At 39.4% G+C, this 24838-nt stretch overlaps 1 protein-coding gene across 1 annotated transcript in view; it reads left to right on the forward strand.

Annotated features, from left to right (window-relative positions):
• CCDC186 (coiled-coil domain containing 186) overlaps window positions 1-24838 on the forward strand; it is a 34222-nt gene continuing 9384 nt past the window's right edge. The window contains exons 1-10 of the mRNA XM_054276703.1: window positions 1-119; window positions 12968-13646; window positions 15931-16057; window positions 18013-18141; window positions 19056-19268; window positions 20085-20204; window positions 20766-20870; window positions 21214-21312; window positions 22059-22145; window positions 22917-23059. Coding sequence (XP_054132678.1) covers window positions 12985-13646; window positions 15931-16057; window positions 18013-18141; window positions 19056-19268; window positions 20085-20204; window positions 20766-20870; window positions 21214-21312; window positions 22059-22145; window positions 22917-23059 — 1685 coding nt within the window. The 5' untranslated portion in view covers window positions 1-119; window positions 12968-12984. The remainder of the gene's footprint in view (window positions 120-12967; window positions 13647-15930; window positions 16058-18012; window positions 18142-19055; window positions 19269-20084; window positions 20205-20765; window positions 20871-21213; window positions 21313-22058; window positions 22146-22916; window positions 23060-24838) is intronic.

The raw sequence follows: 24838 nt of genomic DNA on the forward strand, positions 1-24838 counted from the left end.
CCGCCATCTTTGTTGATGTGTCAGCGCGCCGGGCCGGGCGGCCGGCGGGGAGTGGAGTCGCGCTGTGCCCGCCATGGCCGCGCTGCCGCCGCTGCTCCTGCTGCCCGTGTAGCGACCGGGTGAGGGCCGAGCCGCAGCAAGGGCGGACAGGCGAGTGGGTGGGTGGGTGGGTGGGTGCTCGCTCGGAGCTGGCGCCTTGGCACTGCCGGCGTCCCCCAGCCGCGCGGGCACTGCCGGGCTCCTCGAGGGGCCGGCGCGGAACGGCCGAGGGCGCTGGACGGGACGGGCCAGGCGCTGCCCGGCGGGCTCGGGAGGGGCGGCGGGGCCGCTGATCCGCTTCACTGTCAGCGCAGATAAACCCTGGGGGCCGCGGGGGCGGGGTAAGGACGGGCGGGAGGCAGAATCCCCGGTGGCGAGGGGCTCTCCCCGTGCCGGTGGCGGCGCTGGGCTGGCAGGGGTCGCGCCGGGGTCGCGGGCGAGGCGCAGGAGGAGGGAGCGGGGTGACAGCAGGGCCGGGGCTGAGCTCTGCCATAGCAACATCTGCCCGGCCCGGACCGCCGAGCGGGGAGCGCAGGCTCCTGGGCTGGCTCGCGGTCCCTTTGTTTCTGTACAGCTTTCTTTCCCTGGGTGTTAATTACGTTGTGCTGTTTCATTGACTGCGTGTTGATTTTCTGTATGGGTAAATAATTAGATAGCGAAGCCCAGCAGCTGTTATGAAGGTTATTTTTTAGAGGCGGCTGCGTTGTTGCGGTAGAGTACGTGTCCTTGTTTTTGCAGATGGCATTTGTAAAAGCTGCCTGCCCTTCTAGGTTTGAAAGAAGGACTTCAGCAAAATGATTGTGATGTAGGCTCACAGATTTTGGCTCTTGTCCCGGAAAATAGTCTGCACAGGTGAGTCTGATACAAGTATACTTCCAGCGACACTCCGTGCAGACCAAATGAGGATTTCTTAGGGAATTGAAATGGAGAAGTATGGCATTCCAGCTTTAGTGCTGCTTTGCTTTATCTTATTGCTTTTCAGAAGTTAAAATGTTGCAAGCAGAATATGTTAAAAATCCAGGTATGGCTCCTATCCCAGTATGTTTTGTTGTATAAGGAAATGACTGAAACTGTGAGCCACAGCTGTGTTTCTCTAATGTAATCACTGGCTGCACTGAATGCTTATGTTACACTTGACTTTAGAGAGGAGGTGGTTAAGCTCTGGAGATATGAGAAACTGAATGTATGAAGATGTTTCAGGAGGGTGTTAGGTGACTTTTAAAATGTAATTTGTTTTATTTTAAATAAAGAGCTAGATGTATATTGCCTTGAGCCCTTTCTGAAAATCTTCAGTCATCTGTTCTTTTCTGGTTTTAAAACAGTATTTTTCTGTCATTTGATAAGATTTGATTTGGACTTGTTGACAGATGTTTGTTGGCATTGTGAGGTTCACTGTTTCAAACTGTTGAGAAAAAGACTGAAGAACCACATACAGAGAGTAGTTAATTTGATTCTAATTAGCAGCTCTGTTGCTTAATGCTATATGAAGCTAATGCTGAACTTCCTGAAGCTGGCTTTTAAAAAAGCTACAAAAAATAGAAAGGCAATGTTTTTCTGGATTTAATTGGGTTATTAAGCATGTTAAATTAATAGATGTGGGGTCCAGGAAACAATATCCTCTACTTAGTTCTGGGCTGAATTGTTCTGAGCTTCTTTTCCAGTTGCCAAAGACAGTATTGGATAGCCTCGTGGATAATACTTACCTCCAAGTTAAAGTCCAAGACCTGCTGCCTCAAATTGAGTGTGAAAAAAAACTCATCAAAAGGAAATAAATGTCAAAATAGAGGGGAAAATCATGACCCTAATTTCAAGAAGTACATGGAATACTGATACTATAACAGTATTGTCTATAGTACTACATCTTAGATTAATTAACAGAAGTTAATTAATCTACAGTCTTCTATAGAGCTCTAAGTTGACTTTTTCACATCCTAAAGGATTGAAGTGTTTACTTATTTGTTTTCAGGAATACTGGAGAAACTCTAGGAGAGTCAGGTTTGAAAACAGTAGAACTCTACTGTCCCCCCCAAATGGTGTTTTTCAGTATGTAGTGACCATACAGATAGTAATTCCATGGCTGGAATTTTACTGCTTTTGGCATATTCTGGAAACATTTGAAAAGAGCCATTGGAAGCGAACTTGCTGCAATCTCCAGTGCCAAATGTGCCAAGATCCATGTCTTACCAGTGCCATGACACACTACAGGTTTGTAAGAAGGTCTGCCAGAGCTCTGACTTCTGTAATTGAGCAAGAATTATGGCTCTGTTACAGGTGTGGAAGAGCTGTCATAGAATGTGTGCTTTCTCCAGCTTGTGTACTCAGTCATAAATTTGATTTCTTCCCCTCCCTGAAGACATTCTTCTTTGCACAGGTGATGTTATCAGTGTCAGAAGGTGAATGAAAACAGGGTTCTGATGAGGACAGAGCTGCTCCTGGCCTTGTTGTAAGCAGAGCTTAAGGCAGGGTGCTAAAACCTGAAAGGTGACAGTAGTGCTGTTGCTGGCATTGCATTCATTGGTTGCTGAAGTAGAGACTCATTTTACTGACTTGGGGCAGTAAGAAGTGTTCTGTGCTGAAGACACACAGAAGATTGCAAACCCTGAAGTATCCAAGCTTCATGTGATGTTCACAGTAAAAGGATGCTGTTGCTAGGGTGTTGTTTTCCTCTGATACATAAGCTTCCAATGTTGGGGCTCCTATGACAAAGGATAACTCTCTCAAGGTGTACCCCATGACTTGTGTTATGATGGGAGCAAATCCAGCCTCACTTGTTAAACCTTAACTGATGAACTTTATTTTGGAGTTGTTAACTCCAGACATGGAGTTAATGTGACCATAATATTAACTCTGTGCATGAGTTTTATAGAAAACCTGGTGCTGCCTTTAAGGAATTGTACATTTCTGTTCAACTATCTAACTTGTGATGAAAGCAAAGGAAAGCAAATACAAAGTTTGAGTAAACCTTGTCTTCTAAAGTACTTGTCTTGTGTTCAAAGAATTGGTAGAAATGCTGAGCTTTGCACCTTGGCACTGCCATTGGTGTTTAATGAAGTCACATTGAAAACCTGAGAAGAGTAATTGAGTTGAAGTGTTAAACTGATAAAAGCAAGGAAATCCTGCAAGTATCACTGTGCATATTCACTGTTCCACTCCTTCCCTTCAAGCACATGCATCAAAGCAGGGCTTTGTGTGAGTTCAGTCAGAAGCTGTGTCAAGTTCTGCCTGGCTGGAGGACTCAGTGTCCCAGTGTACAGCCAGCTTTTCTATTTCTGTTTGATCTTGAGCAAAAGTGAATTAATATTGGGACACTTAGTGTGGGTGGGACTCTGGTATGTTTCTTTTGCTTCCTGTATGTGCTGTCTGTAAATACAGGATGGCTGGGAATGGGCACCCTCTTTTTTGTATGGAGTACAAGCAGGGGTGATCAGTATTGTCTCTTCTTCAGCTTAAGAATTCTGTCTCTCTCTTAGCCTGTGTGATGCTTTCCAGTCCAGTTCATCTCCTTTTAGTGTGTTTCATAACTTATGTGACTTGCTGCTGTGATTAATGTTGGATGTGGAATCGTAAGCAAATATATAAACCTGAAGCCAGAAGGAGTTTGAAATTCATCTCACATTAGATTATGTAAATTATTTGGTTTTTTGGACCTTTTTACCTCAGTCCCATTCAATTTAGTTCAAACCTTTGTTTTGTGTCTCTATACAGCTGCTATACAGTAGAGCTGCATTTTGTACCTTATGTAAACCAGAACTTTAGCAGAATCCTCTTTTCTTACACAAACTTCAGTTGAAAACAGAGTTGTCTCTAGTTGAGCTTCCCTGTTTTGCAGTGTTACCTGGTGATGTAAGGCTTAGTCTGAGAAAGCCATTGTGACAGAGTTCTTGTGAAAGATACCATGCAAAACACAGGTAAGCTAGGGATTGACTGGAAACAATAGGAAAGTGTGTTTGGCTGATCACTGTGTTGACTAGTAGACAGTAGCTGTGGAAAAAGAAGCCTTAGGAAAAAGAAACCAAAAACTTCACCCAACAAGTGAAGTAAAAAGGTGTAGTCAGTCTGTCCAGATTAGTTTAGGTAACAGTATTATTAGGATTACAGTGAGCTAAAACAAGCTATAAAATTTCTCTTCAATTTTATTTTTAGTCTTACTGTCATGTAAAATTCTTACCAGGAGTTCTCATGCAATGACAAGTTTGCACTGACTTGGAAAAGCATTTTAGTTTGCTTAAGTAATGATTATTGTGTAATAAAGATGTGAAAAGTTCTCGAAGAGAGGCATTTTGGGTTTTGCAATGAACAACACAACTGTAAGAAGCTAGAAATGCTTTCATACCCCGGAATTATTCTTTAGCAATCTTGCTGGGTTGCCATTATACACGTGGTAGCACATAAACTGTCTAACAGGTTCATCTCTTACCTGAGTGTAATAGGTTGGAAATTGAATTAAAATGGCAACTAATTCTAACAGTTGTGTGGCTGTTAATGTTTACTTTAATATCTCTGGCTTAGGAAAATGTCTGTAAAGATAATAGAAAGTACTTTATTTTTCTGTTGTGATTCATCTAAGATTGTGTTTCTAATGGAATATTTTATTGCATGATAGCTAAAGGAGACAAAGAGACCTTTGTGAAGCAAACTGTTCAGGCAGGTTTTGTTCTTTCCAATAAATGCTGGGCACTTGTGAAGCTTTTTTACATTGGGTTGCAGTTTGCTTCATATGTTTGTGACTTGTCAAGAAAACTCTACAAATCATTGTTATTCTGTTCAGTATTCTTCAGCCAATAAATCCTGGTTAAGTCTTTGAAATACAAAGTCCATCTCTGGTGTTAGACTGGATTATACTGCATCTCACATTAACTCTTGAATTTGCAGTTGAGCTGGTAAAGCACTTGTACTCTCTTTTTGTTGCTCAGGAACCTGCAAGAGGGGAGTCTGTAACTGAGCTGTGCAAATGGTGCTCATGTGCAGCTTTTGCTTTTAGTGGGGTCTTCTGATGAGCATCAGAACTTTATCATGAAAGTCTTTTGAGTGTTGACATTTCAGTCATATGTCACTTCATTTCATGGGTGCATGAGTGGAAATGTAAGGCAGTATAAAAAATCTCTTCAGCAGAGCTTTTAGTCTGTACTGCAATGATTGGGGAAAGAACCAACCTGTTATTGCACTATAAATGATAAATGTGCTTTTGGTAAAGTTATCTATTTATCTTTGCTTCGTGAGCTTCAGTAGCTGCTTACACGAAGAGAGGTGCTTCCAAGATGGGATTCTTGAGTGTAATGAACCATGTACAAAAGTCAATCTGTGGATTGGAATTTAATATTATGTATTCTTTAATGTGAATGAGTAGGAGGCAGAGTAGTTTAAATGGTGGCATATGTATTGATCCTGAGTTGGCATGTACACTAGCTTCCTTTTTTAAAATTGTGGTTATTGTTGAATAAGAACTTCCAAGGGTTAAATGTAAAACTGCTATGTTAGGATAGCTTTAGGGCATTGCTGATCCTTATAAGAATTTTTGAAGATAATGTCAGCAAGAAGGTGTGTTTTGAAACAGTGCTCAGTATTACTGAATTAAAGACAGTCCTTGCGTGCATGTGAAGTAAATGTTAGATTCCATTCCAGCAGAAAGAGCTGAAGTCTCAGCTCACCTCCAAGTTGTTGATAAGATGAGAACTGCTTGTGCTCAGTGCTTTTGCAGGTCAAGACACAGAACACTGTAAGACAGTGGATGTTTTATTTGTAGCTGAGTCCAGTGCATGGGTGTGTCTGGGCAGGCTGCTGAGAGCTTTAACTCTGGAGAGCTGGAGTAATGGGAGAGTGATTTACAATGTGACTTCAGGTATAAGTGTGAATCTTCAAAACAGCTGTAAAGTGCACATAACTTCCTCTTGCAAATTCACATGACTGCATTTTAATTTGCTGTTGGGTGATACTGGAAAAAAAAGTCAGTATTTTCTTTGCAGTTAAAATTTTATGAGGATAATGCTTTTCATTGTAAAAAAAAAAAAATCTGTCTTCCAGACCTCCCAGTTCTAGATTTAGCTGGTAGTTTGGAGTTTTTTAGTAGTCTTTTGGTGTGTATCTTGGTTTTTTTAACCTTTATTTTATTATTAGATAATCTTTGAAAGATTGTACAGCTAAGTTAAAAGTATGTCTTTTTCAGGTATCACACATATCAATGAACAGGCCTCTTGATTGCAGGGCTGTTAGAAAGCCAGAGTAATGAAAGTGAACAGTTCCTGGTATCTCTTTAGACCAGCTACAGCTTCAGGTGCTTCAGTGCTCTGCTTTGGTTTCTGAAGTATTGCAGGTGAACAAACATGGCAGTCATTGTGAAAGCATTACATTTCTACCTGGTTGAGCTGGGGTGTAGAATTTTCTGTTCATCTAGTACTGGGCTCTGCAGAGAGAAACCCCACAGCTTTCTATATCTGTAGGCAGGCTGTATGTCTGCTTTCCTAAATTCAGTTTTGCCAAAACTGGAATGATTCATAGATGTCTGCATCCAGCACCTTCAGTATCAAAATGGAGCTATTTTTACCCTTCTTGCTCCCACAACATTGGGATCAGCTGGCAAACAAAAATCTCTGCAAACCCACAAACAGGCATTTTTGGTTGAATTGGAGAGAAGGATGCAGAAGAGCAGAGCTGTTTGTGAAATCAGTTGGAAACTGAAAAATCAGTCCCTTGTGTTACAGGGAGCAGTAACAGTGCCTGGGACTGACAGCTGGTTATTTCAGCTATGTGTTGCTGCCCACTCTTCTGGGGTGGTACTAAGGAAAAGAAGTCATTATTAGCTCTCACTGGGGAGCCTGAGCATGTTAAGAATAAACCCCTTTTCTAGTCTCCATAAGAAACTCTCCAAAGGACAAGCATCCCTTCTCCTGGTTGCTGCCACTGGACCCTAAACCTGAACTGCAGAGTTCAGGAACCAGAGCCAATATGGAAGGATAGTGGAAGGATGGTGAGTGTTACTGAGCATTTGAAGAGACTACTGCTTAAGGATGTTTGCTTGGATTTTTATGATGAATTTCCAGTGGAACTTATCTTCAGAATGTGCCATCTTGGAAAAGAAAATAAGGAGTAACAGCAGGAATTTTGTGAGTTGTCATCCAGTTCTTGAGAAAGAACCAGGAAGTACAGATCACAAATTACAGCATGAAGAGAATTGCTCTGAAGCAGTTTCAAGGCCTTTATTTTCTAGCTAGGTTTTTCCTGTAAATATGTGGACTTTGTTTAGAGGTGTGCAGTGATTCCTTGGCAAGTTTACAGTACACAGTGCAGTGACAAAGCAGCTCTGAGTCCTGAGGTGACATCAGAATAAGAGCAGTAAGGACTTCTGGGAACTTGGGGTGCTTGTGTTGGTGTCACCAGGTTTTTCTGTCACTGAGCTGCTGCCAGGCCCTGTCATGGTACTTAGGACAGTGCTGAGTGTTGGAGTCACCTGCCTGTGACTGCTGGAGCACTGCATCACTCCTTTCCTTGTCTCCCACCTGCTCTCTGAAATGCATCACAACTCTGTGGCAGCTCTGAGTATTTTGAGACTTCAGTCCATTACTAGAGGAAATTTCAGTACTCTGCTGTGACTGATGTGAAATGGAAAGATGAAAGCTACCTTGTACTTCTGTTTAAAAATGAGCTTATTTCATATCCTATAAAACCTGTCGGGATGCTTTTTACATATCCAGTGGTAAACAGCAAATATGGTCTGAGCTGGAGTGAGAAATGCTTTTTCACAGTTTTGTGGATTGCATGTGTAATTTTTGGAGAGTAGATGATTCCTGAGCACAGCCAGGCGTGGAAAACATCTGCCCAAAGATGATGCAAAACCCTTTCTTGTTGAAAGGAACTAAAAGGATTGACTGCTACTGGCCATTATGTTATGTAATGTGTAGTTGAATGTGTCTGATGTCCAGTAAACTGTATTTGCTGTATTAAGTTTTTATTACTCCTCTTTCAGAAGGTTTTCTGCCTGAGAGTCACTTAGCTCAATGCTCTTCACTTTCATTTCAAGCCTGGGTTGAACAAGGTTTCATATCTGCACTCACCTGTGTGTGAAGCATTATTCCTTCCTGCCCTTTTTTGCCCCTCTCTCTGCAGTATTTTTAGGCATTGAGGTGTAACTATATATTTTTTTCTCTTTAAGCAGTGATTTTTGTTTCTCAGGACCTTGACCTTAAGTTTGCTTACAGAACCACCCGAGGCACACATTTCTGTCATTCTTTAATCTGTTTGTTGTAAAGAACCCCATTGTGATAGTTACTAGGTGACAAGGCACACTTTCTTTTTTTCCCTTGTTTTTAGTGAAGTCTTCTAGGCAGCCACACCTCAGAGAAAGATTCCTATAGTTAGCATTTAATGCGTTTCTTTAGCTGTCATCTCACTTGTGTTTTGAAATTGGCTGAAGCAAAGTATTTTTCCTCTTTCTTGACTATTTACAGCATAAGTGTTGAGAGTTTGGGTCAAATTCTGCCCATTTTATGAAATTAAATTCCAGCATTAGTAGTGCATTTGCTTAGGAAAAGGCCTTTGTAGTCAGGGGCTTAAAAGAATCATATTTACATTCAGTAAGAAGATTGAAAAGACAAGCAGTTCGAAATGGCATAATATTGAATTAAAACAGACCAGAACCTTGCCTGTACTCATTGCATAGCAGGCTGGAGCTGGCAAAGGTGGTGTTCTAGTCAGAATTAGCAGTGCTGCCATGGCAGGAGGGATTTCCAACCAGTACAGTGGATGAGCAGCCAAGGGACGAGGGTGCCAACAGCTTCCCTAAAAAGTTAGGAGTGTAAGCAGAGGAAAGGGGAGGTCTGAGTGTTACAGAAACTGCTTTTCTCTGTGCCAGTGGATGGACTCTGGAGTGAGAATTTGCTGTTACAGCATGAGCTTCTCTGGACTGCTGCTGAAGGTAGCTGCAGGAAATTTTTTTCTTCCTTTAGTTGGCATGTTACAGGAGTGTGTATTGAGATTTTTGATGTTCTCCCAGGATAATCAATACTTATACTGTGTCAGATACTTCTTTGAAGAGCTTAATTGACTTATTATCTTATTTGTCCTTATTATTTGATTAGCAGTTAATAGAAGACGTTTCTGTTGTGTAACAAAGTGAAATAAAAAATGCTATTTCCTGAGTCTTTGCATTCACTGCCATACCTGGGAGACATTTGTATTCAAAAGTTGGTGTGCTGTTCACATGCTCCTTTGGCAGGCTCTCTGCTCCCTGCCTCTGATTCCAGTCAGCTGTGCTATCAGCAGTTTAGCAGATAAGCACATCTTAGTTTAAGTAGTGTGATAAATGGCTGTAATCCTTACCAGTACCAGCCTTTAATGTTGTGTGTCCTGTGCCAGCTATTTAACTACTTACTTATTTTAGATGTTACTGTGGAACTTGGAGATCATCTGTGCTGGTGCAGGTTTAAGCTTAGTTTTGTGAATAATGATGAAAAGTATGTATGCTCTTTGCATCTTTGAAGGACACATCTGTGATGAGAAAAAACAGTGGCTGTTTAAAGAAAAGGCAGTTTTGGCTTTGAAGGGTTCAACTTGCCTGTGTTCTGATTTGGAGGGAGGTGTTTTGCAAACGTGGCTGAGCTGTGCTCCTGTTCCCCATTGCTGCTGCTCTCATCACCAGGATCTGTGTTGATGTAATTCCACTTGCATTTGTGTCACTGCACTGGGGGAGAGCACAGCCAGCTGCCTCCTCTGCTGTGGGACAGGAGCATGGGGAGGATGTGTGGAGTGTCACACTAATTGTGAGCTGTACAACAGAGGACAGCTGGTCAGACCAGTTCCAGAGTCTTGTCACAGCTGCAGAGAGTGTCACAGGGCAGTGACAGAGCTTTTCTCAGTCATTCATGGCATGTGGGCAAGCAGGCTTGGGCTGGGCCACTCTGGGTGCTGCTCTGAGAAGGTCCTGTGGCCCAGGCAGCAGAAGGGACTTAGACTTCAGGGTGAGACAAGCATCACATTTCTGTCCTGCTATCAAGATGATGGTCAGGCCTAGGGAAGGAGCAGAGCACATGGTTGAAGGTAGAAGCTTTGCAAAACAGTGCAAGAATCCAGCACTTTGCTGTCACTCAACACACTGTGCTTGTTTGATGTTTAAACATATCATTACATAAGCCAGTTCACTTGCTTCAGTCAAGATTTGCCTTTTCTGATTGTTTTTGCTGCCTTCTGAAGACATCATAAGAGCCACTAAACTGTTTTGTTTCCTTAATGCAGTATACATAACCTTAGTACATCCCTGATTTTGAAAAGGTAATTTTAGTAGGGTAATACAAGATGGATATTAAACCTGGGAAAGTGTGGATCTCCTATCAGGTGGTGTCCTAATACTGTCTGGAGCTTGATGGGTTTGTGTATTTGATGTGAAACAGTCAGATATTAGCATGTTTCATCTCAACTGGCTGCTGCTAGACTGATTGATTCTTGTGTCATACAAAATGTTTTGCTTACAAACCAAGAGCCTTTTCTCCAGTGACATCACTGCAGTTTTCTGTCTCTGGCATTATATAGGAAGTAGCTGTTATATTCAGTTGCCTGAGGTAGGCAGAACAAACTTTGAATATTCAGGAGGTATTTGAATGTCAGTATGAATTTGCATTGACAGCTGCTCCACATGAGTTCTTTGCACGTTTCTGGTGTGAAAATAAACTGTGATCCTGTGATCAATTATTTAATTTCTGTTTAAGAGTTAGTAATTAGAAGGTAAAAGCTAATATTATTCATTGACAGTAGGGGGGGGAAAATCTATGTATGTCATACATAGGTTCAGATAGGTGCAGGTAGATTTGGGCAGATAAGGCTAAATCCAGTGTATTGGAATCATAAAGACTGTGAACTTAATGTGGTAAATTATATTCTAGGTACCACTGAAAATTAAAGTACAACTGCAGGGGACACTAAATCATCATAATTTACTTTGCATGCTTTGACTGATTTGTATAGTCATTACTCAAATTCCTCATGTGTTTGATATAAAACCTACACTTTAGTTATGATTAATAATAACTAATTTATTTGGATATGGAGTCAGTGGCTCTTTTTTTCTCTGTGACTGAGTAGTGCAAATAATTGTATTTCTGATTCCACGTAGATTAGTCTTTGTAATGCTAATTCACAGTATTATTTACAGAAGGAAGTAACACAATAAAAAGAAAACTGAGTGACCTTCCTAATGTGCTCTTTAACATGGCTGTATTTTTCACTTGTTGCTTCCATATGGAGATAAATACCCTCCAGCTTGCTGACTGGACTGGAAATTTTATGTGTAACAACCAACATGGAAGTTCATGTATCCTTTTCTTGTGGTAAAGGTCAACTGCAGCAAGCTGGGCAGTCACAAGCAGGTTTCAGGCAGTAGTACATCAAACAACTGCACATTTTGGGATGCTCTGTAATACTTGAGAAGTTCTTTAAAGAGGCTTAAAACAAGGTAAAAAACCCCTCTGATCATTCCAGAGAAAGCATCATCAGGAACTTTGACTAGAGTAACTACTAGAGAAAAAACCAGTTCCTCAGCTTTATGCTAATAGAGTATCTTTTACAGCTGAGTGTGAAGTGGATTATAAACTTCTTTTGACAAGAAGGAACAGATACTCACAGGTGAATTTTTCTTCTGTCTTGACTGCATAATTGGCAAATTATCTTATGATTATTGATTTTTTAAAGTGCACTAGTCTGAAAGTATTGGTTTTAAACAGCATTTTAATTAAGTAGGAGCTAATGTGTTCTGCAGCTATCAAATTAAATACTCTTTCTTGCAGTTATGTTCACTTTTACTTTCCTGTTGAGACTGTCAGTTGGGTTTGTTTTGTTTGAGAATAATAATAGTACATTGTGAACTTTCATTGCTAGCAGAAGTTATCAAAGGGTAGATGGGTACCAAAAGAGCATTTGTTTGGAGTGCACAAACCAAGCAGTGAGATTTGCTGGTTCCAGTGTTGACCTGAACATAAATCTTTTGAAGCAAAGGGTAATGAAAAGTTTGCCTTGTTTATAAATAGCCTAAATTTCCAGTGTAGGAGGATAGGGTTGCATATAAAAGTTAGGACTGCTGTAATGAATTTCTCCTAATGGAAATAAGGGCTTCCTGTGCTTGCTAAAAATGCTAGTAGTCTTTTCAGATACTGGACCATCTGGGATTCCTGAAAAAGTATTATAAGTCAAAAAGTATTATACCCAGGCTCTTCCATAATTATTCTGGCTATTTGGTTCCCACTGTGGTGTCCTTCTAGAGAGTTTCTACTGAGCTTTTCAAGTCCTTGCTCTGCAAGCTACTGTTTGAGAGAGTAGATCTGCCACAGCCCATCTGTGCTCTTCCACAGGGGATTTTGGTTGCTTGAAAACAGATGGGAAAAGAGAATCTCACCCCATCCTCCCCCAGCCCCTTCCCTTAGTTTCCTGGGTGCAAATGCATTTTGCTGTATGGATGCTCAGTGAGGACAGGACTCTGGGGAAATTGAGTATTCTGGCTGGACCAGGGAGTCACCCTATGTTGTAAAAATGAATAAATCAAGACATGTTGCTTTCAAATCATGTATAGGGAAGTAAGAGCTGTAAGACCCTGGGTGCTTAATCTTTTTAGGTTATTTATTGTCATGAAGTATTTTTAGAAGTGATTACTTGGAATTTTTGTGGATTTAAATGGTAGAATTATTAATTCTAAGAAGTTCTGCTTTTTTCTTACCTGGGCATTTACTATCTCTCTGCTTCATGTTTGCTATCCCTCATTTCTCACCTTCTCTTAGGAAAAAATGTATTGGTGCATTTACTTAAAGGTTGGGCTGAAAGATTAGCAAACTCTGTATAACATGTATCTAAATATTTTTGCACTTAGAATTTTACTTTCTAGTAGTCTTTATTATTTATCTTAATCTTTTTTGATATTGTATATAATATGTTGTAATATGAATTCTCCATCTAGATTTCCAAAGGAAGGTTATGGAGGAACGTTCACCAGAAATGCAGAGCACACTGGAGCCAGTCAATCTGTCAGATGATGCCTCTTGCAAGTCCCCAGAAAGTGAGAAGGCTGATGAAACACCTGGAGTGGAGGAATGCCCAGGCAACAGTTGCACTGGAGGTGATGCTGCTCTCTTGGAGAGGGAATTGAGTTCCTTGTCCCCAGATCAGGATGGCACCAGCAGCAGTGGGGCCCCAGCAGAAGGACAGCAGCAGTGTGGAGGGACAGACTCCTCTGCCAATGCCTGCTGTGAAACAAAGGCAGAGGGCTCCACAAAACCACAACATCTACCAAGTGAAGAACTTGAACAACATGATCCAAAAACTAACCAGACAGAACAATCATTAATGGAAATATTACAGGATCTAAGGGAGGAGTCTGACTTTGTGAAAAAATCAAGTGATAAAATCTATTCAGAAAGCCCTTATGACACAGACTGCACAAAGAAACTTATTTCCACAATACATCAGACTTCCTCACAGGAGGATTTGCTGAAGGAAATAGAGTCTGAACTCTTATCCACAGATTTTTCAAAAGAACCAAAGCTCCCCAATGGTGTGCAGAAGGGTGAACATGCCTTGGCTGTGTTTGAAAAATGTGTACAAGATAAATACCTACAGCAAGAACAAACTATTTCAAAGTGAGTATTTGAGTATGTGCTTCACAGTTGGAGGTGTGCGCTGAACAACTTTGGCTGTATGTTGTGTGCACCTGCATGCAACATTTTGGTATGAAGCAAGTTGTCTTGAGTTGGTATGAGGACAGTTAATAAGATTTTTAAAAATTGTTTTTAAGCAAGGAATAATTTTTACTTGTGGCATGTACTTGTAAATAAAATTGTGTGCCTAGATGTCTGAATTCTTGCAGGATTTGGCAGGAACTGAATAGCCAGCTGTGTCATTGAATAGCTTGCCAATGTCTAGAATTACTTAAATACTGCAGCAGTAATAGTGATTTAAAAATAGTCCAGGATTCATTCAGTCCATATGTGTCTGTGGAGAAATGAGTCTTTGAAAGTACTAACTCCCACAATGGGCATTTTTTTTATGTTCAGAATTGCTTGTTTCTTTTTCCAGTAGTATTCAATCTCCTGCTGTCATCCAGCAAAGTTGTTAATCAGATGAGAGTATTGTTTGAGTTGGAAGTGCCATATGTAGATAAACTACTCTGCACATTTTTTGAGAGGACTTCTGAAATGCATGGCTTATAAGTGTTATAATTAACTGGGCTTAATCGTTCTACCAGGCAGTATTCAATATGAATATTTCTGTTCATCAAAAGCCAGTTCATTGCTTGACTTCATGATTCCTTACTTGGTGTTTAATACTCTGTTGCCTCTTTAGAAATGTTTTTTTGCTAACAAAATGTAGCTTCTAACTTTATATGTATTCCTTTTTGCAGAGCTGGAAATAGAGTCCTACTTTTTGTATAAGGCTCTCCAGTACCATGATATAGGAGGACATCAAAGGAAGGGAAACCAGACAGGGCGGGAGAGTCCCAGTAGGGAAAGTATTCTGTTGCACTTCACCAGTTAACCTCTGACAGAAACCATCCATGTGAGGAGAGTCAGCTGATGACAGGAAGAATGCACAGTTAGACATTCAGAAGTTACAGAGGAGGAGTGGGAATCTGAAGTTGTGGGTGTGTGGAGAGAGGTAATTGCAGGAGATCATGAGATAGAGTTTTACTTACTCATAGTAAACTCAGAGGCAGGGCAGCATTTTCAGCCATGAACCAATTACTTCCTCAGGGACAAGTGTTTTTATATGTGTGTATGTTATATATACATACAGAAGGCTTTATGTAAAAACATGTCTCTTTTGGGCAGCTGCAATCATTTGACGCTTGGGAACTCGCCTCAAGAGTATGAAAGTGCTGTGGAGCATTTTGTGTTTAGCCCAAAGGCTATTCTGGGTTCTGTTTGTTTTGTCCCTTACTTGATGATCAGCAGAATTTCTTGTAACATCATTCTGGAAATAGCCCAGTTGTCTCCTGTGATCAGATCTAAATATGTATGTCAGCAGCTGTGGCATGAATTAAGAATTTGAAATCCTGGAATATTCATTAATAGATTAAAAAGCAAATCACAGGTGCTCAGCTCTTTGTAACTGATGGTTTTGAATTCCTTATAATTTAGGAGACCAGTTTGTTCAGAGATTTTTTTTCAACAAAGGGGTGGGTAAAGGGCAAATTAACTATCTTTTTCAGGTAAATGCATGCCTCTCAAAAATTTATGCATTTAGTGGCCTAAAATACCCACCATGTAATGGTATCTGCAGACATGTAAATACATGTGAGACTATTCATTCAGCAGTTCTGACAATGTAATTTCTGACTTTTATGTTAGAATGTCAAACTAGGTCTGAGTTGGCTTCAAACAGCTGAACTGGAACTATTGCTGAAAATTGAACTTAATAAAGAGCATGGGCACAGATACTTGTTACCCACTTAGGACTTAAATCAGGATTCTGTTTCTTACCAGGTTGTGAACTTCTTGGGTACTCTGAGAAATCCATGAAATAAATAAAAAAAATTTCTGTGTTTTCAGACAAATGACTGGTGAGACTATCTGACTGGAAGTTACTGGATTTCATTATCTTAAAATTACTGGCATTTACAATTTCCTAGTTTCATAGGGTTACCAAATGTCCCATGTCATTATAGACCACAGCAACCCTAAAATGCTGGAAACAAGCAGTTTCCTCACGAGGAGGCTGCTGCTTGCTCTTTTGGAGTTAAGTTCCACATGCACAGTATTCTTTTTTTTTTTTCTTGTAAAGCTTTCATGGGTTTTTTTAGGGTTTCTGGCTTCCAGTAAAACTTGCAGATCGATGAGCAAAAACCATATTTCTCGAGATTGAAAACAAGCAACCAAAAACCCCCAGTACTGATGCACCTTGTTTTTAATTTTTTTTTCTTTACAGATTGATTAAAGAAAATAAAAAGCATCAGGAACTGATTTTGGAAATTTGCTCAGAAAAGGACAAATTAAAAGATGAATTGAAAAAACGAACAGAAACAGAAAAGCAGCACCTCAGCATCATTAAACAGGTACCGATAAAACAGAAGTGCTGGTTGGTATTTCACCTGTGTATAATGTCACTGCTGCCACTGTTGATTCCCATGCTTATTATCCTAAGCTTTTTAAGAGGATAAATCTACTTTTGTATTCCAAGAAATTGTCTAAATGCCTTTAGTGAATTTGGATAAGCTGACTTTCTGGATTCCCATTGCTTAAATGTTCTTTATCTGGCAGTCTCTGCTGTGGTAGTAGCAGGTACTAAATACAGGCATTTTCTCAGGGGCTTGTTAGAACCCCAGCAGGCCAAGGAGGACCATGGTGTGTGCATGGTGGAGGCTGCTTTTAGTGTGGGAGGAAAAGGCTTCACACCAGGTGTAACTGCTTGGCTGCTATCAGCTATCTGCAGCTGGCTGGCCAGCTTTATAAACTGATTACAGGTTATATTTGGAAATCTGGCAAGAGAAACATTTAGAATATTAATTTCTGTTTGTCCAAGTGCTGGTGGCTATCCTGGTTGTCAGGTTTCTTTGTTGGTGTCTGCATCACACAGAAATCTGTTCACAGAGCAGGGTGTCAGGCTTGAAGTGTTCTAGAGGAATATATTCATGTAATATATTCATATATTCATGGTTGATTTCAGAGAATATTTGAAATTCCATGATGTGATTGAAAAGTGTTATTTTTAGGCTACACATGCTTGTGCCTGAATAAACCAGTATGAGCAGCTCTCTCATTCTTTCTTGTCTGTGTTTCCATGATAGCTCTGTCATGAGTCATGTATGATTTCTTGAAGCTCTATCATGTAGCAATTGCTTTATTCCATTCTGAAAAAAGTACTTGTGAGGGTGTTTGTGATACTACATGCTTGCAAGTGATTTCAGAAAATATTCTTTTGGACTATAATAGTTTTATATAGCTGTTGATAGCACTTGAGCTGTAAGAGACATTGCAGTGAATCACTTACATTTTTCCATTTGTGAAGGTGGTGTTTTATTGTTGGAATTTCTGTGTTAGTGCCTTATGGTAACTTTTATGTAAATGAAAGCTTGACTGCACTCACAGCACTAAACAAACTCTACCTGCCTGCTTGTGCATGTGAAGCTTTTTCTTTGGCACATGATGCATTTGCAGAGCTGAACAAAGTGTGGTCAAGTCATGGTGTGGTAACAGAAGCAAATTGGGTGGTTCTTGCCTCTTACACAGCAGCTTGGGACTACACAGAATGTACAGTACTGATCCTGGCATCCTGACACTTCTCCTCCAAAGCAAACAAACAAAAACAAAACCCCCAGCCTGGGTGAGCTGGCTTTCCCCTGGGACAAGAGGAGAGTTGTGAGGCACAATTTGAACAAGATTTGGGCAGTGTCACAGCCTTTGCAGCCACCAGGCTGTTCCTGCTGGATTTGCATGCCTTGGCAGGGAGCACCCTCTGGGAAGTGTTCCAGTTAACACTGGGGATTATTCTTCAGCTGGATCAGGTCTCTGACTTGGTTCACTAGGTGGCTAAAAAAAGTGCCAGCATGATGACTAAGCTAATCTTTATTTGCTGAGTGATTTTTTTTTCAATGAATTAATTCCCAGTCCATTTCAGTATGGATGCATGGCTGCTTTGCTGGCATGGTGAAGGATATGGCACAAGGAACTAAAGGGTGGAAGGTGAAGCAGCCTCAGATAGCAGCCAGCTCTTCTCTGGCAGGTCTCTGACTTGCTGTCAGTCTGGTATTTTGTGTAGTAAATTAATGTGCCTGGTGTTTTACTTGGTTTGAAGCATCTTCACTCTCACTGAAGATGAGAATTGACATTTTTCATGCTTTTCCTACTCATGCAAAGCTAGAGGTTGATATGGTTGGTTGCAGCCTGACAAGTGTAAAATACAGGTAAATATCTGTTGAAGCATCTAATTTTGTGTGAAATGTGCCTGCCTCTATAAAACATGATCAAAGCGTTATTTTCCCTATAATTATATAATGATGTTGTCTTTTAGCTGGAAGCAAGAATAGAAGAGCTTAATAAAGAAGTGAAAACTAGCAAAGACAGACTTGTAACTCAAGATGCAGCAGCCAAAAATACTATTCAGCAGTTGCATAAAGAGATGGCCATTCGAATGGAACAGGTAATTTGAAGAAACTTAAACTATTGTACATCTGCATTACTGAACAAACTTGGTTCTTGTAGGAAACGTATTGGATCACTAAATAAGACAGAATATTCCAAAATTGGATCTGCTAGTGTGCAGTTATGTATGCATTTTGGATAACTGTCAGCAGTGAATTTTGAAATAGCTGTTAACACTTCAGAGTGCCTGATAACTCTTTTGAAAAATACCTATTTTTATATGTATTGAATTCAGCTCTCAAGGAAATCTCATTTTCTTTACCTGTAAGCTGAACTTGATTCAAAGGAGCTGAAAGCTGACAATAGCTTTTTCAGACAGAGTGTGAAAAAAATTAATATTTTTCTCAATTCCAGCACAAAGCTTTTATTTTATCTTTATGTATTACTGAAATCTGGGATTTTTTTCCTTTTTAATATCATACTATACCAAGTATTTCCTCAGTTGCATGTATTCTAAAGCTCAGTGTCTGATTTTATTTTTTTTCCTAATTTGAGGCAGAACTTGTTAGGTGTGGGGTGGGGGGACTCTTTAAAAGTAAGCCACTGGAAGTGATCCAGCAGAAAAACAAGCCACTGGATAATGATTGTGCAGTTGGCATGTGGATGAAGGAAGAGAGAGTACCAGTACTGAGTATTTGCAAAATTTTGTTCCTAAATATTATACTTCTTTCCTTCTAAAAACCAAATTACTCGTGTATTGATAACTCAGTTGAGATGTTGAGCTGAGAAGATGCAGCTGTTACAATGTTTATTGTTAGAAGTAGGAGTAATTTCAGTGCTTAAGAGGATTGAATGTTTGTCAAACTGGAGCTTTTGAGTCCTGCCTTGTTATGTTACTCTACTGCAATATTAAAAATTTCTGGTTAATTATGAAATACAAGGTTTGATTCGTTGTGTTTGGTGTTTTTCAAGGCAAACAAGAAGTGTGAGGAAGCTCGGCACGAGAAGGAGACGATGGTGATGAAATACGTCCGCGGGGAGAAGGAGTCACTTGACCTCCGAAAGGAAAAGGAGGGTCTGGAGAGGAGGCTGAGAGATGCAAACAAAGAGATAGAAAAGCTTACAAATAAAATCAAACAACTTTCTCAGGAAAAGGGAAGATTGCACCAGCTCTATGAAACAAAGGTACTCCAAGGACTGCTGTGTGACTTGATTAAAAGCACTGTCAGAACAACCTGATCACTTGTTTGCTGTGGTACTTGGTAAAAGGAACCTGTTCTCATTTATTTTCTGCTGCACAGCTGTGAAAATGTCTTCCTTCCAAGGGAAGGGGAAAAAGTTACTCAGTTCTCATTGCAGTCTTTTTGAAGTTCCTTTTAATATTTCCCTGAATATTAATTTGTGAAACATAAGATTTTTTTTCGGGTTTTTTTTTTAACAAATTTGAGAAGACAGCTTGTTTCAGTTGTCTAGATAAAGGCTGCAGTGGCATTAAATTATTGCAGTCTTTTTTTGTTGTTTTTCTATGTTTTCACTCTGTATTCCCTTTTTTTACTACTAAAAATTGATAATAAAGCAATAGAATTTTTCATCCAAAATTTTGCCGCTCATTTTTAGAAAGCGGTAAGATTATTATTAAATTATGCAAGTCTTTTGATAGTCCTTCACAGCTGTGTTTTACAATTCTTGTGGAAGATTCAAAAATTAATAAATTACTAGAAACTATGCTGCTGAAACAAAAATTGCCTCTGTGGTGCTTTTCACAGATATATGCTATTAACATATACTAACGATAATTCAACCTTACCTTGCTGTTCTAACCACAACACTAATGGGGGTTTTTTTCCCACTGGATTTCAACATTATTAGGCATTCTGAAATATGTGCATGGTTTTTCAAAACCCAGACAATAAGAAAAAAAACCCCAACTTGATAACTGGAGTTTTATTCTAGAAACACTAGATTATTTAATTTTATAAAAAACCTATGAAATTTTCTCAGGATGGTGAAGCCACTCGACTCAACAGAGAAATAGAAAAATTGAAAGAAGAAATCAATTCTCATGTTATCAAAGTAAAATGGGCTCAGAACAAATTGAAAACAGAAATGGATTCTCACAAGGTGAGTGAAGTGATGCTGATATCATTACATGAAAATATAGTCAGAGTAATGTAGTTATTACAGTATTTACTTTTTATGTACTATTCCTAATGTGGTGTTCCTGTTTAATTTGAATACCTGCAGCAAAAGTCAGAATAGTGTTCTCAAATAGTGATACTGAAATGGAAATGTTGAAAGAATGTGAAAGGAGGATGTACTGGGGCATTCTCTTTAATTTGGTCATCAAATTTTGATTTGTTGTTAAGTTTATGTTTGACGAGAGTGTATTTATTTAAAATAAGTGTTATCTTAGTTTTTAAGTGATAGAGTTAAATCTGCTGTCTGAAAATGTGCATGGCACATAAACAAGAGATGCTTTTATTGTGCCTTCAGTGTTGGGTCAAATGGAATTACATAAATTAACAGCTGAATGGAAGCAAGGGGAAAAATAGTGTTGGACTTCTTGTTTTGTTAATTCTTTTCAGACTGAAAGGGCAGTTTTGTTATGAGTAATGTGCTTCTCAAATGAAGTAAATGGACTTTACTAGGTTTAACCTGTTCTTTTAATTATTGTTTTTGTAGGAAACCAAAGAACGCCTCAAAGATGCAATGACAAAATTAACTGAAGCAAAAGAAGAAGGAGATCAGATAAGGAAAAACTGTCAAGAAATGATAAAATCCTATCAAGTAAGCACATTTTCTCAAGAGGTCAAATTATTGTTTAGTGCCTGAGTCTTCTTTTTCATTTCTTTTTAGCTTAAGCTGTAGCAGGAAAGAATTATCCTGTGCAAGCTCCAAAGCTGAGATGAATAGGGATAGGTTTTTTACTTTACTGAAAACTTGTTAAATGAAAGTGAAAATGTTTATCTTGATTGACATGCAGTGTGGGGATCTTTCTTGGCATGGTCAGGATTATCAGAGGTGCTTAGAGGAAAGACTCAGTGAAGTGAAAAGCTGTGTGTGCACTCATAGAATAGAAAGGGAAATGTAAAACTCTAAAACTCTACTTACATTTCTTCAATCCCTTTAGGAGTCAGAAGAAATCAGATCAAATGAATTGGATGCAAAATTCCGAGTAACTAAAGGAGAACTAGAGAAACAAATTCAGGAGAAGTCTGATAACCTGGAGGTAAGTATGTGTTGTGTGGAGTCCACTTTCTGCTTAAGAATTCCATGAAATTATAATTTTGAGAATCTTATTTTAAGCTGCTTACATTTATGCCACATTATTTGGGTTTTGTCTTTTTTGGTGGTCTGATACTAAATCCCAGGTGTCTGCCCTCCAGCATTGCTTTTTTGGAGGATATCTTCAGGTACTACCTTGGATTCACTTTTTAAAAACAAAGTTAGGGGGAAAATATGATACAGTGAAGGTGAAATAACTTCTCTTTCATTTATAAACATGAATGTTGCTGTAATTAAAAGCACAAATTTAGTTGAATCAGGCCTTTCCCTGACCAGTATTTTGCCAAGATGTATGGCAAGAAGAGACAAGGACCAGCCTCTGTTTTTTGTGGAGATTTGCTAGCCCCAAAGTGAAACTCTCTAATGATGTGTGTGCTCACAGCTCATCTGTGCACATGCCCTCTTCAGAGGTGACCAAAGCCAGAGCTTTCTTAGGGCCTGTTGTGCCATGGATTTGTGTACCTGAAGCCAGAGTGTACAGTCTCACTTTTCTTCTCAGTTCTCCTGAGAATAAAGAAGCTTTGAGATTTTGCTTTTCTTTCTGAAGAAGTAAACCCAGCCTTTGGGGTACCTGTTCTGCCTCAAGCCCTCTCAGCTGTTGTGATGGCCTGTATTGGCCTAGATTTTTTTTTTTTTTGAGGTGCCATTGTACATTTAGTTTCCTTAATGAACTTCTTACCCTCTAAAAAGGTGCATCATGCAAAAATAAAAGAAGTGGAAGACTTGAAGAGAACATTTAAGGAAGGCATGGATGAGCTTCGAACACTGAGAACAAAGGTAAAGTGTGCTGAGTTGGATTGGGGTGGGGCTGAAAGCACAGGGCTAGGCTTTTGGAACAAGAATACATTCCACTCCCAATTGTACTTTTACTTCTTCAGGAATAAACAGTGTGAGTAGAGATTGGCTGGCATGAGACTAGAAAGGATCTCTTACTGTTGACTTTGCATAGCCTTTTTTAGAAAGTAGGAGCTGATCTGTAACACAACAGTTCATCATGTGTGCCTCATTTGGCTGAAAAGTTGAGAAACATTTTAGATTTGTAATCCTGCAAATATTTTAAATCTTCTAAATTTAGTGTAAATAAAATGCTTGTAAGCTTCTCCTACCTGTGACATAAGTTTTTGCCTCTGGTAAGGAGGTAATGCTGTCCCTAACTTGTGGACAGTCTATAGAATAGCATGCCAGTCCCTCTCTCCAGAGCAGCTCAATAGGACTGTGGAAAAAGGGAGGGAGACAGAGTAAATGGTTGCCTTGGTAATTGGGGAAATGTCAAATCTGTGGACCCTAATCCATTAGGCTGATAAGTTTGAGCCTTTGGGCAAAACTAATGTTAATCATGCTTGTTGAATTTAATTTTGTTTGTTTGTTTTTCTGACCCAATTTGATCTGAAATACTTTGGGATATTGGTCTAAGTTACTTGAAACCACAAAAAAATTAACACATGACCTTTGTACTACAGTCTAGATATGTGATCAGAATAATTTAGCTCTGAAGTTTGTGAAACTAAATAGTTTCTGGTTGTATTTATTTTTTGTTTTTCCATTTAGGTAAAGTGCTTAGAGGATGAGCGCTTAAGAACAGAAGATGAGTTGTCCAAGTATAAAGAAATAATAAATAGGCAGAAAAGTGAAATTCAGAATTTGCTGGACAGAGTCAAAACTGTAGATCAACTGCAGGATCAGCATCAGAGGTACAGCTGTGCACTATGAGTAATGATTTAAAAGATTTTCTGAGATGTGGAAGGGTTTGTTTTATTGAAGTTATTGATGCTTTAAATTAATTGCAATTTGAAGAATGCCTGTCTTTATTTAAATCAGTGCTGCTAATATTGAAGGCAACCTTGGTGGCCTCTTAAAAACCAAGGGGATTGAGATTGATAAATCTAATTTAGCATCTCTCATTATTAGAATAACAAGTGCCTGATTTCCAGCATACTCTACAGGAAATTATCTTCTAGGTGTCTGCTCAGTGCTTGTTTTATTGGAAGATGGAGGGGAGCAATTAAACTGGAAAGATAAATTGCTTCAAAATTGTGATGGATGAATGGAAGTATTCAATAGAAAGAATTTTACTTACTTGAGAGATGCTGTATTCAGACAGTGTGAGGCATTTGTCTTTCTAATGGGCTGCACTTCATTCTGCTGTGTTGAAGTTCACTTATTTAAGAATGTGAGAGGAATAATGTCAGGGGAGGGCTGGGCTCATGTACAATTCAGGAGTGTTTGAGCATGGTCCTGTGTCTGTGGGGTACACATGGACTGGGATATACAAATGCTGGCCACTCTGCTGGTTCCACTGCTGCTGCATAAATGGAGATAGATAAATTTCAGATAGGCAGAGCCACCCCTGTGTCTGTCCCTCTCGTTCTGCTAAACAGTTTTTATTTATCAGTGTAAAGTATTTCCATAATTAGAGCTCTTCCTCATGGCTTAGCAAATCAGCCACTTTCCGTGTGCTGTGTGCCTGTCACCTGCATTGTCATGGTGTCCTCAGCCTTTCCAGGGAAAGTACTCTGTGCTGGAAACTACTGGAGCCTTCACTGGGATCAGTAACAGTTATTTTTCACTTGGAATCTTGACAAATGAATTAAAGTGACTGTGATCAAAGTGTGAAACTGCAAATGTGTGTTCCCACTTATCTTTTCCTCTCAGTAATTGCGACATGCTTAAATGTCTCTCATTCCCATTCAATTTGGGTTTTTTTCCTTCAGTGTCCTTCCCATACAACATTTATTATCCCTGCATTAAATTTTATATTGTCTTTTATTTCAATTTCAGTGTAGACATCCTGAAATTTACAAAGGCTTTATTATGTTGAATGTTCAGCTATGTTTGTTCACTGGAGGAATATGATTTTAGGTTGAATGCTGGGAAGAACTTCACCTCCAGTGTTCCCTGGTCTCCTTCATCTGCAAAATTTAAGGATAATCTAGACATCTCTTTTAGATGGTCTAAACCTTTAATTTTGTCTGATCCAACCCTGACTGCTAGGCAGAGCTTTCTCCTGTCATGATGAAACAACATATTTGAAAATGTAAAATACAAGCATACATGCAACCTTGTGGCACAGGTTTTTAAATGGGAGCTACAGGTGAGATACTTTGCAGCACAGATAACTGGGTCTCAGCTCTTGTTGGAGAAGCAAACAGTACAGGATTGTTGATTTAAAGTGAATTGATCCTCCTCATAATTACACTGTCTGTCAGGAAATTAAATGAGATGTGTGCTCTTGCTTTTTGTGTAATTTTAATTTTAGTTTTAAATTTGAATATACACACTCCCTGTGAGAAAGATGAGGTTTTTTCTGCTGATGTTAGAAAGTAAAGCTTTAGAAAAGGTGTATTAAATTCAGTGATGGAAGAATTAATGAACTAATATTGCAAGAGCAAATAAGAGGGAGGTTTTTAGTTTGTAACATTTTTAACAGCTATTAAATTTTGGAATTAATTTCAAACATTTTCTGTAGAATG

The sequence above is a fragment of the Melozone crissalis genome, unplaced genomic scaffold (genome assembly GCF_028551555.1).
Source record: "Melozone crissalis strain CALT ecotype California unplaced genomic scaffold, PUWL_Pcris_2 ptg000019l_1, whole genome shotgun sequence".
In the NCBI taxonomy this organism is placed as follows: Eukaryota; Metazoa; Chordata; class Aves; order Passeriformes; family Passerellidae; genus Melozone; species Melozone crissalis.